The sequence below is a fragment of the Oryzias latipes genome, chromosome 18, assembly GCF_053564925.1.
Source record: "Oryzias latipes strain Hd-rR chromosome 18, Olatipes_Hd-rR_3.1".
Taxonomy (NCBI): domain Eukaryota; kingdom Metazoa; phylum Chordata; class Actinopteri; order Beloniformes; family Adrianichthyidae; genus Oryzias; species Oryzias latipes.
Genome location: NC_136254.1, coordinates 17,811,469 through 17,829,036, shown reverse-complemented (window position 1 = coordinate 17,829,036; position 17,568 = coordinate 17,811,469). Strand labels below are relative to the sequence as shown.

Genomic DNA, 17,568 nt, shown 5'->3' with positions numbered 1-17,568 from the left:
ACCAGTATTCATCTTTGCATCTCATGTAACAATACAAATTTTGATTTTTCATTTGTTGTTATCATTTAAATTGTTTTCGAAATGATGTGTGGTCCCATTACTCTTTGGAGTTTTTCTTTAAAAAAAAAGAAAAAAATGAACGAATTCTTCCTGGTTTCACAAATAAATTTTACAGATATATGAGAGAAGTTGGTCAAAATGAAGAAAACTAAGTAGCTGAACTTTTACATTTGGTGACCCAGAAGCTCAAACAGGAGGAACTTATCGATTTATCAAAACCGAACGCTTTAATAATTAAAACCTTTATTTGACAAACGACACAATCAAAAAATCACTAAATCGGTTATAAAAATGTTGTCTAGAAGGCTCCAACCTTGCTCCATTTTGCCCCTTCAGTTTCCAGCTGTTTCTGTGATGATGGCGCCCTCTGTTGGTAGAAAGGTGGAACTTAAGGGGAACTGGCCTTCATCACTTACATAGATTGCTACAATTGTAGGCTCAAAATCAAACTGTATGTTACATCATTGAACTAAATTGTGGGAAAAGTTGTATCGCTACTGCATACTTTTGTATATGTTTACATGGAAAGTGTCAAACATGTCGTTGTGTTAAATTTAAGAAGGATTTATTATTTATTGTTTTTTACACTACACCAGGCCAACTAAAAGTTTCTATCTATCTATCGTTAATTATATTTATTCTTTATTCTTATTTATGTCTTTCAGACATATATTAAAAAGAAAAACAAGTAGAAATGAGAGTCTACATTTTATAAGAATGGTATTTTTTTGCAAACAAATCCAAATGACAGTTAGGAAAACCTCCGTCTGGTATCAATACAGTTTTTCTTAGTCGCTTTGGTGCATTTCTCACAACAGTATTAAGGTTTGCACCACTGCAAAGGCTTTTCTCAAAACAATTAGTGCAAACTGCAAACATGGTAGATAACCTGCAGCAGTGAGTCATATTATCAAAATGGAAAGTCTAATGCACAAGTCAGTAACTCAAAGTGGGCAGTTTGTGCTTCAAAAGCAAATCCCTTCATCAAAATGGATCATTTGATCTACAAAAGCAAGTAATTATATCAATGAAAGTGTCGGTGTCCTCAAAATGACAAGTTCTGACTCCAGCTTCTTTAAACAATCAAGTCAAAAGCTTTAAACATGTTTTCATTGGGACAGATTTCTCTGGAAGTGCTTCCCAACCTCATGTACAGTGAAGACAGCATCATCTATGACATTTTGAGAACTAGCATTAGAACAAAATCTAGACACTGAATAAACACGTTTGGTGCTGATTCAAAAGGTGACGGTGTCCTCCTCTTCTAGGTTCTCTTACAATTCAGGAAAACAAACATGCTAAATGTTTACAGCACTGTAATAAACTGTTTTCTTTACTTTTACACTGCAGCACACTGTGTCACAACACATTAATACTTTCCGTGTACTTTTGTCCAGACTGAATTCTAATAAGTATAACTTCAAGTGCACCCTTTGACTGATTTGTCAGGAACTGGCGGTGGAGGACCCACAATGCAGCAGACCCAGCTTGGTGACAGGAAATTAAACATTCAATAAACAAACTGAAACATTACAAAACTATGGGGAGAAACAAAAAGGTCACAAAGTAGAAAAGAGCAGATGACCTGACAAGGATGAACAGAATCCAAGACACTTAAATAGGCTGAGGGGGAATTACTGAACCGAAGACAGCTGTGGATCATGAACCTGAAACTGGTGTGACTGACAAAAAGGAAACCAAAAACACGACAAAGAACAACAAAACCAAACTGAACCAAAGAAACCCTACAAGATTGGTAACCGTTCCTGGATGAACCCAACCCTGCAGTAGCTTGGATAGGCTCCCTTTATATGAGCGGACATTATCTGCATAATTACATGTGATAAAACAAAAAGAGAAGTAAAATATAAAGGAAGCTTCCAGATGGAGATGCTCAACCCACCGGAGGGTAAAGCGGGTTTAAAAGATGGATGGATGGATGGAACTAAAAATAAGCAAAACAAGTTGTTCCAAACAGTGTAAATACATAAAATGAGACATGTTTTAAAAGAAAAATAATATTTCCATTTTCGCTACTTGTTTTCTATCATTGCATATTTTTAAAAATATGTTTTCTGTTCTCTTTTTTCCTTGGAGAGCATTGGTTAGAATCTGTCTTTTTTTTTTACCTGGCCAAAGTTGAAAATAAAAATAATGTTCTTAATCTTTCTTGCTTACATAAATAAATGCTAAACAAAAGTAAAATGTGTTTAATCAAGGAACCAGTAGAAACACGAGTGTCCTGGAATCATTTTCCAGGTTCCATGGAAAACACTTTAGAAATTGCAATGCTGAAACGAACTGAATCTATGAGTAATTTACATTTTTGTGCACGAATTCACAATAAAGATCATCCATGGGGTAAGAGCAGAAGCGGCTTTGTGAAAATAAGAGTATCGATGCAGCTGAAGCTGAAATCAAGTTGCTACTTGGAATCATTTTGATACGTTTTAACTAATATTTAAATCAAATCAAATCAAATCAAATCAAATCAAATCAAACTTTATTTGCACAGCACTATTCCAACTTGTGTTACTCAAAATGCTCTACATAAAAACACAATCAAATTTTAAAAACAAAAGGCAAGACATTATAACAATATTTTTTAGAAAACCCATACAATGCCCCCCCACCCCACCCCCACCCCCCACCCCCCACCCCCCCACATACACACACCATGCATAAAAGCATAGCATAAAATTGATTCACTTATATGATGCAATGTCGAAATCGGCCCTTGTGCTGAAGTTGGGAAATGATATTTTGGGGACCAGTCCACATCCTTGACCCCCCACTCAAGTTTACAGAATACACTCCCACAGGACCCCCCAGATCTAAGCAAAAGAGCCAGACCTGGGAGATCCCATTGCAGTGACCCCGTTCACTGAGAAGGGTCAGTCACCGCTGTGGAGGATCCCTCTGAGCAAAACGCTGTAGTTACAACTAAAATGTAAAAGGAATAAAATAAAAATAATACAGGTAAATAACAAGATAAGTAAATACATAAACCATAACAGACAGTAGACAGTCAGTAAATGTGAATACAAAAAAACTGGTAAAAAGAGAACATACCATAATTAATAAATCACATAAATTCCTAGATTGAAAAGGAAGCTCTTCAGTCTTCCTTTAAAAACATGAACAGTCTCTGCGGCCCTGAGGTCCTCTGGGAGGCTGTTCCACAGGCGAGGTCCATAAAACACTGAATGAGGCCTCGCCGAATGTTTTAGTTCTGACCTTTGGAGTGACCAAAAGGCCGGTATCAGAGGACCTCAGGGTCCACGAAGGCTCATACTTTAAAATCCAATCAGATAAATATGAAGGCCAAAGACCATAAAAACATTTATAAACCAATAAAAGAACTTTAAAGTCAATTCTGAATCACACAAGGAGGCAATGCAGCAATTTAAAAAAGGGTGTAATTTGTTACCACCCCTGTGCAGGTAAATTCTGCAGCAGCTGAAGGTTTGGTGTCCTTCTTTTGGAGGGACCAGAGAACAAGACATTATCGTAATTTAATCTGCTGGAAATAAAAGCAAGAGTTAGTCTCTCTGTGCTGGCAGAGAGTAAAATGGGCGGCCTCTGGGAATATTTTTAAGATGATAAAATCTGGTTTTTGTTTTGTTCAAGCCTGTTTATTAATTTCAAACAAAGTTTGAATTAAAATGTCAAAAAACAAAAAGAAATTAAAATTACAATGACAAGAAAAAGGCATTCAATCTCGTTAAATTAAGAAAGATCCCCCAGTACAGTCTCAAAGATCAACAAAAACAGCAAAAGTGGAAAATCTATTCTAACTGTTCAAATAAAAGAAAAGTCCTGAGTTTAGACGTACAGGCAAAAATGAAGTCATCATGTGTTTCCCTGACAGGCTTCTGGAAACAGATTTTCACTGGGATGCTCAGGTCAATGAGTAAACCAGACTTCTTAAAAGAAGAATTCAAGTGAGTAAATTGGGCAAAATTGAATCTTTACACAGCCAAAACTGAATCTTGAGAAAGTAAAAACAAAGAAACCTTGTTTCAAGAAAATGTCTTATTTTCTGTCTTGCAAGAAAACTAATGTATAAAGAAAATGTTTCAACAGGTACAGGTTCCAAATATTCTTAATTTGAGAAACTACGTTTTAAGGACTAACATTTTTTCCTTAAACTGAGAATTCTGGGTTAAAACATTTTTCTTACTCTATTGACATATTTTTTTATTTTTCATTTCTAGGAGGCAGTTTATGGTGCCATAGATGAGGTGTGTCAGAATCCAGGCCTTGGGGGGCGGGGTCCATCTAACTTGAATGACATTCATTTAACTGTACATGTTGCTAAGATCCTAAATCAACAAACAAACTTTAGAAGTTATTTTTCTTAAATTTTAAATCATAAAAATGTCTTCTTTCTAAAAACAACCTATTTACTATTTTTTTAGCTTCTCTGTCATAAAAAACAAATATTTTTGTGCAAGCAGATATGAACCACCAGAACTGGCTAAAGCAATAAATATTTTTAACCCACAATTTACACATTTACAAGTTTTTGTTTCTCCTAAAATATTCCTTTTTGCAGCACAACGCTGCCACAGTATTCTAATAGACTATTTCATATGAAAAAGTGTTTATGAATTTTAGAATAAATAAGAAAGAACTGTTTTTTGCCCATAAATATATGCAGGTTCATGGTTGCAAATGTTTGATTCACTAATTTACTTTAGAAAATATCAACAGACGCATAAAACTAAAACTAAAAGTATTTTAAAAACAACAAGAACTTACAATAAGCTGGATTCAGCTTTATGTATTTTTACTTTTGATTTTCATTTTTACTAAACCAAAGACCTCTACAATAGTCAGAGCGCAAAAGATGTAAATTGGATCCTTAAGGACAAATCCTGAGCTTCAGCTTCCACCCTAAAAGGCTTAAAGAAAACATTTTCCTGTTCTTAATTTGTTTAGTCGTAGAACATAAGAAAAGTCAATAATTTTCGAATGCATTGCATAGAATTCAACTTCATAAAAGATACATCCTGGGAAAAAAAGGGGTTTTATTTACTGATAAGTTACATTTGCTGATTACAGACGTTCTAAAACTTAACAAGTTACTTCCTGGAGATGTAAGAGGCTCACTTATGTGACATCTTTCAGGAATCTTAAAAAGTTAAGCTGAAGGTTTTAGTCAAATCTAGTTTTACATTTATTTATGTATTTGTTTAGTCTCTACCCCTGGCACTTCAACATTTATTTATTTTTTATTTTCATTCCTTGTCTATATGTTTGTAATAATGTACAGCGTTTACTGTTATTTTTGTACTGTACCTGGCATCTACAATAAAGTAAAAAACACCACAGCCAGTGTTTTGGCGCATGAACCTGCTGCACTTGTCTTAGTGATAACAACATGAATATAAAGGGTGCAAGAATTTATTTTAACGATTCGATTCAGATCATAATTTGTGGTTGACGATCTGATTCACCGACCTAAAATCAATCCAGAGCATCTTTAGCCAAAAATTCTACCAGTGCGACTCAGAGAGAAATACCTGCTACTGAACAAAGCAGGTGAAGTTACCCAGATTCTTTGTATTTCCTGCAAAATTATCGAGTATAAATTAAATGTGTACAAACAAACAAGTAAACAAACAAGTAAACAAGAATTAATGACAAATCCATTCACATTTAAGTAAATCGACTCATCCATTAAGCCGATTCATAGTTACACCCCTAACATTTAGTTCTTTTTTTAGAAAAAAAGGCAAAGTTTATCAATATTAACAATGTTTTTTGCTTTGAATCAATATTAATATTTTATTTGAATAAAGATTTCTTGAGAGAGCCGAGCCCTCTCTGTGTTTGCAGTGAGCCATAAATGGAACAGGCCAGAGATAACCGTTTTCAGCAGGTACCAAAGGGCATTTGACAGTTTTGGTAAAGCCCCCTTAGCACACAAACAGATACTTTTTATATTATTGTGTCTTTTTTATTTGACGTCATCCTGTTGCACAGAAATAACACAAATCTATCTATTAAGACTTAGTTTTTATGCTCATAAATTGATGAGAGGACACTCAGGGGGAGAAGTTGGATCAGGCCACACCAAAGCTCGGCCTTTGTTCCCTCTCTGCTTCCGGTTCTCTGTCACCAAAACTGTTTGACTTTCGCTGCTGTCAACATTTGTGGTGATCTCCTCCTATCAGCTTCTTGTTTTCTTCAGGTTTCACCAACTTTTCCCTGACTTTACTCCAGTCAGAAGGAGAACGGGCAGGAGGATTCGAAAGAATAAAAGTCATGTGTTGCACGGGAAAGTGTGCCCGCTTGGTGGGCCTGATCCTCCTGACCACAGCCTTGATCTCCATGGTCTCCAACATTCTGCTGTTCTTCCCTGATGGGAAGAAACTGGAGAGCGATCAGATCTCCCTCCAGGTCTGGCTCATGGGGGGAGTCATCGGCGGAGGCCTGTTTGTGAGTACTGACTGTTTTTATTGTTTCTTTTTATTGGATTTCATAGTTGTTAACTTGTCCTTGTGTAAGCTTGTAAAATCTTATGGTTTGTTTCAGGAAGTTCTATGGATCGAGTTTTATTTTTGAAAAATTCAAAAAGTCAAAAACAAATGGACCTTTTTTTGATGTAGTTTGCCTTAATCTTCCTGACTTTACTAAAAAGCTGGGATTTTGCAACATTTAAGAGACTTGTGGGATTTTATTTGGAGGTACAATCTAAAAAAAGATATTTATTTAAAAATGATATCAAAATCTTTCAATGGAACTCTTCAAAATAAAAGCCAAACATTGTTTACCCTGATTACTGATGGAACAACTTTTCAAAATTTTCAAAAGTATTCAGAGGTATTTGCATTTTTTATAAAAAAGAAAGAAATAATTAACTAACTTACCTAAGTCAACTGATCCTAACTTCTGTTTTTCTGAAAGTAATTTAGAAATTTCTTAAGGTTTAAAGTAGTAAAAACAATAAAAGCGTCTGACGGAATACTAGTCATATGCTTATATCTACAAAAAACAACCTCCTATTGATATTGTTGCTGTTATCGCTCCGAATTATTGCTACTTCAAACCATTTACGTCACTCTGGTGATTGAAGAAAAGTTGTCTTTGATTTAACTGAAGACAAAGAGCTGATTGTGTGTTTAATTGTTAACTCCGCTGTTTGTTTTCATATAATAAAATATATGCAACCAGTTATACAGAAACAGGGACGAAAATGGAGGAAAAAGCTTTTCAGGATTCTACAATTTTTGGTGAATATTACAACCTGTAGCATTCAAACTAAAGTTTTCTGTGTGGAGTCCAACACTGCAGTGCTAAAAACAGAGATTTAAACAGAATTTGCAACCAATTTTTAATGAAAATGTTTACTTTGAAGTTGCTGAAAATCAATTTTTGAAAGAAAAAAAAATATATATATATATAGATAAGTACATAAAGTGAGGACATAAATGTATATAAATGCTTTGTTGTTTCATAAAAATTAATTGATTAATTAATTTGGACTTGCAATATTTGGAGAAGTTTAAATTTATAGCTGGTACTTAAGAAGATTTCTTTGGGGAAAATTCAAGGTCAAAGGTCAACAAAACCTCAGTTGGGGTCGCAGATCTAAGCTGGTGTTACTTGTGTGAAAGTTTTTCCTCATATTGTTGTGGAAAAATGTGAAAATTGACAATTTTCAAACACAAAAAAGGAAATAATTTAGGAGCCAAAAGACATTCACACGTTTGACTCATCTTAGTATCTATCTTGAATATTCATAATTAACTTTTTACAACATAGATTACATAAAAACGTTCAGAAATGTTCAAATGTGTTTGTTTTCCTGGCTTTCACTCATCTCCCCAGTTCAAACTAAACTGGCTTGATGGTTATTTGCTGATAGCTTAACTAAATAAACTGTGTTTTTTTTGTCAGGAAGTATGGCTTGAATTTATGCCTGGAGTTGTTGTCTTTCTGCAGGATGAACCCTTGATGTCACACCAATTTTGTATTCTAAGAATTCTTTTTGCAAAATTTGAATGTACATTTTTTACCGTTTTGGGAAACGTTATTTGTTTTCGAATTTGAACAAAAAAAAAAAAGCAAATGATTTAATCTTCTGTCCAAATGTGTAAATTTATAATCATAAATGCCAAGAAGGTCTTGAATGTTCTAAACCTTAAGCGGGAAATTCCAAACCTGAGTCTAGATCACAAATGGAATTTCTTCTTTATATTACAGATTCTGTGCCCGAGCTGCTCGGCCATCAGAGCAGGGGGCAAGGGTTGCTGTGGACAAGGTTGCTGTGGCAACCGTTGCCGGGTGAGTTAAGTCATTTACAGCAGATTTACAGCAGATATCAGTGTAAGCGGGGAAAAAACCTGATTACGAGAAGTGACAACCAAAGAAAAAAAAAAAAAGGGTGTGATCATCTGTTTACCAAAGGACGCGGTTTTATCAGCATTATTAGCAAATTCTGCTTTCTGTAAAAGTTAAGAAAAACATCTGGATTTATTTTTAAACAAAGAGCATATAGCAAGTATTTATTTAAAGTTGAAGCTTTATCTCTTTATTTTAGCTTAATCTTTAGATTTTCTTTAATGCTGTCATGATTTTTAATGCTTGACTTACCTGTTGACCTCACTACTAACAGTTTAAAAAAATATTTCTTTTATTTCCTATATGACTACGGTAATTTTTTTTCCCCTAGAGGCTTTTGAGCCATTCTCCCCTTTTCTTTATTTATGTCTGCGACCAATAAGGTTCTGCATCTGTTGATCTTTTTTTAAGTCATCACGTTTCTGACAGTTATGTTTGCTAAAATTTAAAGATTAATTATGGAAGTTATCAGAATTGTAAGCTTTCTTTCTGATGAAAAAAAATGTTTTGATCAGTTTTAAAGAGGGTCCTTTTATTTCCATCCATCGTCAGAACCCACTGAACCCGTTTCAGGGTCACTGGGTTGCTGGAGCCTATCCCATCTACAGTTGGGTTAAAGGGGGGGCACACGCTGAACAGGCTCCCAGTCTGTTGCAGGGATTCCTTCATGTCCGTTCCTTTGCAGATGCTGAACTCAGTCTTTTCTTCGGCTTTCGGTCTTCTTGGAGCTATTTACTGCATCAGCGTGTCTTCAGCTGGCCTGGCTGTTGGACCCAAGTGTCAGAACATTGAGAACAAATGGTTATACCCTTTTGAGAACTTTGACGAGTAAGTAACACACACAGGCATATATCATTTTATACAGACACAGACCTTTTCCAAAAAATCAGTGCATTCATTTACATAATTCCATTCAAACAATTAAACTTTCATAGAGTATAGATTCAAGGACCTCTTCTTAATTGAATTTATTTATTTTATTATTTATACATAAATTCCAGGTCATAAAACCCACAAAAACGGGATTTCAGAAAATTAGACATCTGTGGAGAATTTACCTTTTACTGCTTAGTTTTTGCAAAAAGATAAAGCCAGAGATTATGATTGAATTAAATTAATAAATATTTGTGTTTTCAAAAATTAATTACTTCAATGGGTTCTGCTCCTCAACTGTCTTCCTTCAAACCTTTGGACCTTGATTCCCAAATGAAAGGAACACTTTCCTTTCATCAGAAAAAAGGACCTTGGACCACTGGTCAACAGTCGAGTCCTTCTTCTCTTTGGCCAGTTGAGACGTTTCGTTTCTTCCTCTGGTCCAGACTCAGAAGTGACTTAACCTGAGGAACCCGACAGTTGGAGCCCATCACCTCATTCCACTCTTCTGCAGGTTCTTCAATCTTGTCTTATGATAATCTTCTAAAGCCCACGGTCGTATCTTTTGCTGCTGCATTTTCTCCTGACACATGTTGCCCAAACTTCCTGACTTCCTGTTGATCTGCTCCGTCAACAGCCAACCTCCTTATCTATGAACTTTTGTGTCTCATCCAGAACTATGGAGGGGATCAGTGATAGTCTTCTGCCTTGTCAAGTCTGAAGTCTTTTCCTTATTGAACCGAATTCAGACAATTGAACCCAACTGAACCAATTTAATGGCATCTGTCATTAAACTAATGACTAAACTCAACTACACCTGTTTAATGTCTAAACTCAATGCACCTGGGCAAGTGCATTGAGTTTAGTAGATGATTAATTGGTGAAACTCAGTTTACAACTTCCTGCAAAATATGGGCAGAATTCTCTACAGTATTCTTCTTGTTTTCTGAACCAGAACCCTAGTTTATCCCAAAAAACAAACAAATAAATACTTGCAATAATTGAAACATTGGGACATTTTTTGAATGGAATTGTGGAAATGAATACACTTTTCCATGATATTCTAACTTTTGGAAAGGGTCTGTATGTATGAAGGGAACACATTTTCAATTCTAAAGAGTTATTACAGGATTGTCCAGTAGGTGGCACACTTGGCTGATACAATTTTTCTAGTGTCTGCTTGATTGGAATAAAGTTTAATGGCAGAATATCATTTTATCCCATTTTTTCTTCTAAATGTTTCAACCTAGAAATGAATAAAATCAACATAAAAGTCAGTTTTACCTGCCAGTTGTGTTAAAGGCCCTGAAGGCCAAAGACTCACAGGAAAGAGTTGCCTCTGATGCATTTTACAAGCTCAGGCAAGCATACATGAATCCCTCCAGCAGAAGCCTATTGGCAGACTCAGACAGGTGAATAAACATGTATTCATGATGGCAGCTGTGTAAAGGGCAGCAGTTATTACAGGGAAGTGGAATTAGATTACAAAATAAACTGCAAAAAAAAGTGAAAACGACTGTGGTCTGTGTTAAACCTGATAAATGAAATTATAGTGTAGTAGTAGAAGTAAAGTGGTGAAAGTGAACATTTGTGAGCAACTGTACAGTTTATCAAAGTACCACTGATGCAGTATTTGATTGGTAGATACTTCTGGAGGAAAAGAGAGAAGGTCCGAGGGACTTGCACTGTGTTTTTGCAGATTTAGAGAGGAGCTGTGGATGGAATGAAGAAGTCTGTAGTGGCAGAGATGACTGTTGGGAGTTGTTCAGAACATGTATGAGGGCTGTAAGACAGTGGTGAGATGTGCTGTAGAAGTTGAAGGTGGGACTCCACCAAGACTCATCTTTTAGCTCCTTATTGGTTGCTGTGATGATGGACAGGCTGACAGATGAGGTTAGACAGGAATCTCCGAGGATGATGATGTTTGCAGATGATATTGGGATTTGCAGCAAGAGCAAGGATAAGGTGGAGGAACATCTAGAGAGGTGGAGGTTTGCTCTGGAAAGGAGAGAAATGAAGATCAGCTGCAGCGTATGTGCATAAATGAGAAGGACTCAAGTGGGACAGTGAGGTTACAAGGAGCAGAGGTGGACAAGGTGGAGGACTTTAAGTACTTAGGGTCTACAGTCCAGAACAGTCCAGAACAACAAAGTTGTTCTTGAATCTTGAATGTGGGAAAAAGGGGAAGAAGCGTGTGCACGCAGGTTGGAACGGGTGGAAGATGGTTTTAGGGGTGATGTGTGACAAAAGAAGGTCAGTAAAAAGGAAAGGAAAGGTGCAGAACACGTTTTTGGTTTAGAGACTTTGACAGAGGTGCTGGAGGTAGCAGAGACGAAGATGTTGAGATTCTCTTGGCAGATGATTCGTTGTGGTGACCTCTTTATTCACAACCAGAGGCATTGCTAGAGTTACAAGAGGGTACTGTAAGCCCGTAGATCATTAAAAGTTTCAGCTTCATGTGTTCCAATGTAACAACAATTGCATTTGAGTTTCTTTTGTGAAACAGTGTGGTCTCTAAAAAATTGACCTTATACTCTTCCTCACAGGAATAGTGGGAACTACCTCACCAACCAGACCACATGGGATCTGTGTGTGTTTCCCAAAAACGCTGTCCTGTGGCACATTGTGCTGTTCTTCATCCTGCTGTTCATGGGCCTGCTGCAGATCGTCCTGTGTGGCATTCAGGTGATCAACGGCTGCATCGGATGCATCTGTGGCGACTGCAGGGGCGACGACAAGGATGTGAGTGAAGCACCCAAGAAATCAAAACACTAAAAAAATACCAGCTACAAAGGTTCTGAGGTCTTGAAAGGTCTTTAAAAATGACAAACTTAAAGTCCCACTCCCATCATCTTTTGATCTACTGAAGAAGGGCTCTACATGTTCTCCATCATCAGAAAAAGGCTGTGTTGAAAGCACCTTTTTCATTGGAGGAGGGGCTTTAAGAAGTTAGTTAGGACTACACAACTACTGCATTCATGCTTTTATTTTTTTGCAACTGGGAGTGAGCCAAATCACTGCGTTGTTTCCGTGCCTTTTTATATTTCCCATGAGATCTGTGGGAAACAGGAAAAGGGGCAAAGTTGAGTGATTTTGTTTTTTTTTTCATCCTGGGCTGATACTGTGGCCAAGGAAGTAAGTAAAGTGTGTTATCAGAACCAGGCCTGTTACAGTGAACAGGAAAAGGACTGTCAAAATACACTCAGCGTTAGGGGAGTGACTTTGAAAAAGCAGAAGGAAAACAAGTGTTTAACTTAAAGTATATAATTTTGATTTTTTTTTCTCCTGGGAGCTATACTTCTCTGTTTGTTCAGTTTCTAGATTTCCAAGAGCAACGGAGGTGTTTTGTTAACCACAGCCAGATTCCTAACAGGTTTATATTGAATGTTGTATTTTTTTGTTCAGCTTGAGCTGAGATTCATGTCTTAAATCGTCCCAATATTTCAGTAAAAAAAAGTGCGAGGAGCAGGTCAGCTAACGCCGTTTTAAATCTGCAACTTCTAAATTTAACATTTTTTCCCCAAAATAACTTCACAATGATGCTCGAGGAGAAAGGATGTGATGGATTGAAATCCCTAGGAGGAGTTTGTAACTGGTACTAACGGAGGATTTTTTTTAAATAAAAATCCAAGATGACGGTCTCTTTCCGGGGTCAAAGGTCAGCAAACTTTGCTTGTGGTTGTAGACTTAAACCGGTGGTATCTGTGTGAAATTTTATGAAGATCGCTTAAAGATGTTTATTTCCCATATCGGGCAAAAAATGTAAAAATTGCCACATTTCACACTTTGCTACAACATGGCCACCAAGCCATAGGGTCCTGTCGCCATCCCATAATAATTTCGAGACTTCTATGGATGTCCTTGTCGCGTGTGTTTTGGTTGCATTACTTGATTTTTAAAGAGACTTCGGCCTGAACAATTTTTTGATGGTTATGCCTGCTGTGATGTCATCATCTGGGGGTTTCGCTCACTACACTCAAAATTCATTTTCACCAAGTGTGTTCAAATTTCATTATGTTTTTGAGTATGTGGCGGGGGGAAATTTTTTTTGCTCTAAGGCGCTGTAAAGCTATGTTTACACCGCCCTTGGCAACGTGCGTTCAACGGCCATTTACCATGTATAGCCAACATAAAAAAGTGTAAATACGCGTTTCGGGCTTCCACATTCAAAACTCTCATTAGGCTACGCAACTTTCTACGACCGTTTTCATGCTCTGCATATATTGAATGCAAGTTGAAAGTTAATTCAATTTGATTGGTCAAACTTTGACCAATTTGGGACTTGGATTTGGTAGTAATGTATGTATGGCGTCTCTTTTTGATTCAAGAAAGTGCAAATTGATCATGGAGGAAAAAATAATAATTCTGGTTTGTGTCCGGGCAGAATTATATGACTTCAAGTGTTTTGCATATCAAACCTGTGAAAGAAAAAGCCTGGAGCAAGATTCACAAGATTTTCACCACTTTGACATTTCACAACAAACCTCTTCAAACTGTAGGTGACAGATATGTGCTAGTAAACAGTAGAAAAAGAAGAAGAAGCCCCTCCCTGCTTGTCCAGTGTGAACACCACAGGCTAAAAGCTTGATCTTCTTGAACGTGTCATGCCTGGTGTGCCTGTAGCTTTAGAAGGTACAATTGTGTAAACAATATGGCCTTTGCAGTCCAGGACTGCTACAGGCCATGAAAACAAAAAAGCCACTGTAATAAAGAAACTAAATAGATATTTTCCAAATATAAATGATCATTCTTTCATTTGATTTATTTTACAAGTCAAATAAAATTATATTCATGTTGTCTGGGTCATTTCTCTGGGGGGGTACTGCCCTCTTTTGTTCTAGATCATTCTGAGGGTGTTGTGTTTTTCAGCACTAGTCATTACCGGGCTGCTGACAGACAGATTTACGCTACCAGAACATTACCAATTTAAACTGCTGTTTACTAAAAGTAATGTCATTTCGAAGCCAGATGTTCTGAACGTTTATTTACTATACAGAACTAATTAAAATCTGTGTATCACAAAAAGCTAAATCTATTTATTCCTAATAAGCTAGTGCACGTTAGCTTGAGTAGCTAATCAGCTGCTTCATTCCATCAACATCCAATAAGTAAGCCTGAAACTTGGCAAAACATGGAGAAGGTCAGACTTTGAAAATGTTTCCATGTCCTTTTGAACCGACACATGTCCACACATTTTGAAGATTAAGCTTAGATTTAGCACATGACGGCTCCTGTCAGCTTTCACTGAAACCGTTGTGTTGAAATCATTGTATAGTTAGTGAGTGAATGACTGAATGATCCTATCTTAGCTCTATGCATTAACCTGATGCTTACACTTATTAACAGCTCTGTGCTATTTCTGACTTGTGTCTTGTTACAGAGTGATAGCGGGCTCTGAAGATGCTAATCCAGCAACATCCTGCCGCCTATGAGATGCATGTTCAAGGAAGCAAACCTGCGGAGATTTTTAAACGTTTTTTGGTATTTAAAAAAGCTCATCATATTCATGTATTTCCTTTTTTAAACATCTTTTTGGTGTGTATTATTGGACATAAAAAGAGCTGATTTTAACAAATGTTTTTTTTTTTATGTAAATCACTGTATTTGCACTATGAAGTTCATTGGGTAAATTTTTTGAAACAATAAAAACAGTCTTTAAACAATTAAGTTGAGTGTCTTCATTTTTATTTACATTTAGTTTAATAATGACTCAGCATGGGAAGGCAAAATAAGTTGAACAGGATAAATTTGATCTGTAATGTTATGACACTTTATACTGAAGTGACAACATTTCTCAGATAATTGAAGTTGTAATCAGATAACAGTTTAATGCACTATGGGTGTTTTAAGACTATGAACTGAGAGTAATCTTACATTCACTGGCCACTTTATTAGCACACCTGTCCAACCGCTCATTAACGTACATTTCCAATGAGCCAATCACATGGCAACAACTCAGTGCATCTAGGGATGTAGACGTGCTCAAGACGATCTGCTGCAATTCAAACTGCATCAGAATGAGGAAGAAAGGTGATTGAAGGAACTTTGAATGGGGCATGGTTGTTGGGCTGGTCTACTGGGATTTTCACCCAAAACCACCTCTAGGGTTTACAGGGCCACTTCACCTACATCCTGTTTCTTAAATGTTGTTATTACTTCTTCTTAAGTTTAACATAAAATAATCCAGACGTTATTAGAAAAGTGTTTCAGTTGGAAAGATGACTTGGACCAAACTCTGGGATGTTTGGCTGTTAGTAAACACAAACCTTGAAGGATAACTAAACTGTTGACCTCTGATTTCATCAAGAACATTTAAAAACTGTTTGATGTGTCTTCGTTGTGGTTTCAAGACGTTTAACAGAGAAGACTCATTGTACGCTGAGACGCTGTCACTTTAACCCAATGCATCATGGGAGATGTAGTGTGAAAACTGCCGCAGATGGAAGACAGACTCGCTTCTCTGAGCTTCATTGTTTTGTTCACTTGTTCCACGGTCTGACACCGGATTCTGCAGAAAGCTACACCGCTGAAGACAAGCTTTAGCTGTTATTTTTGTTGGAACTGAGAGACTTTATGAGCAGAATCCGAACAAGGAAATGAGGACTTTAACCACTTCTGATTGGTCAGACTGATGACGGATGATTAAGCCTCCTAGAGTGATTGGTGGAGACAGTTAAAGGGGTCGGACATTTCCGAAAACAGAGCTGTAGCTGCGGCTAAACCGCGGTACTGTCATTCTTATCAAAATTTCCTTCATAGAAACAAAAAAACACAAAGAAAAAAGTATTTTATGATCTTTCATATTTCTAACTACTCAGTGTTTTATCAGGGCCTGTTTGGACAAACAAAGAGCTGATATGCTGGAGATGGTAAATGTTTTTAGATAAGTGAAAATGGGTAATTTCCTTCGGTACACCTGACCATCTCCCATGGCACACTGGTTGAAAAACACTGAGCTGGAGCACAAATTCTGGAAGCAAGCATTAATGGATTCTGGAAAGTTGTCAGGGTGTGGGGGGCAGGAGAGCAGGTAGTACCCAGACGCAGAGGCGGGAGACAAATGGTTTCCGGGCAAGGTGTTTAATGAACAAAAGGCGCTGCCGAGCAGGAATACAAAACGAAAACAAAACTTACTGTGGCGTGGCGAGAAACATGAAACATGGCAGAAGGGACGAAGAGACAAGAAGACGTAAGTAACGTTAATGGACCAGCACAAGAGGAAGGCAGAGACAAGACTTATATACAGACAAGACACAGGTGAACATGATCAGGTCAGATGGGGACCAAGGAAGTAAAACTCAAGACATGACAAGACAGGAAGCCTTTCAAAATAAAACAGGAAACAGAACCAAACAAGACAGAACAAGAAACAAAGCAAAAACCAAGACAAAACAAACCCAAACCATGACAAAAGTAATAACTGGAAAGTTATTCCGCATTCATACTGTTATGAAATTGCAACAGAAGTTACTTACAAGTAAATGGAGATTTAATTTCAGGCAAATAAGGTTTTTTTTTTTTTTTGGTCCTTGAGTTTAAATGAACTATCACATAAGAAGAAGAGGTCTATCCAACGAAAGGACCTCTGGCAAAGACAAATCACCTTGGAGTGAATAAGTTAACATAACATTTTCATGTAATAAGTTGCATCAGGGACTTATAAAATCATTTTAAATGGGATTCAAATGCATTTTAGGACAAACTAAATGATCTCAAAAAGTTTTGAACAGCAGTTTTGGCATGGCAACACGTATACATACAAAGGCTTAAAGGCCTAACATTTCAGAATTTATATTTTATCATACATTATTGGTCACCCAGAGAAGCCAGATTCATTCAAAGGTCTAAATTTGTTCATTTTTATCCCTACGCCTCAACCTTTTGTTTAAAGGTCTAACCACTGGCTGAAAATTAGAACTGGACTGAGTAAACCCTCTTCCCTCGCGTTCTAAATAGGAAGAACTAACTGGTTCCAAGAAGCCAAAATACCAGAGACTTACTGTGTCATATTTATTTAAAAAAAAAAAACAGTCGAATGCTTTATTACGATAATTTGACAGACTCTCCCAACCCGACTTTCAAGTGGTAGGGGTGTGGACTTTCAACAAGCTCAGTCCTAATTGGTGTGATTGGTTGCCATTCAAACGTTGACTTAGCCTGACTTGAAGCAATCACTGCCTACTGACAACTTCTGGTTCCAACATTGGCGATGTCCATATTGCAAAAAAATGTCTACTACATTTACTTCATTTCATTGGAGCCAGAGGTGAACAATTTTCAATG

At 36.9% G+C, this 17,568-nt stretch overlaps 1 protein-coding gene across 1 annotated transcript; it reads left to right on the top strand.

The window, feature by feature from the left end:
• The first annotated feature begins 6,080 nt into the window (after positions 1-6,080).
• On the top strand, positions 6,081-14,952 carry tm4sf5 (transmembrane 4 L six family member 5). The gene is made up of 5 exons (XM_004079826.5): positions 6,081-6,507; positions 8,275-8,355; positions 9,098-9,240; positions 11,832-12,027; positions 14,666-14,952. The coding sequence occupies exons 1-5, from the start codon at positions 6,334-6,336 to the stop codon at positions 14,681-14,683; spliced, it is 612 nt and encodes a 203-aa protein (XP_004079874.1). The 5' UTR covers positions 6,081-6,333; the 3' UTR covers positions 14,684-14,952.
• Positions 14,953-17,568: the final 2,616 nt, after the last annotated feature.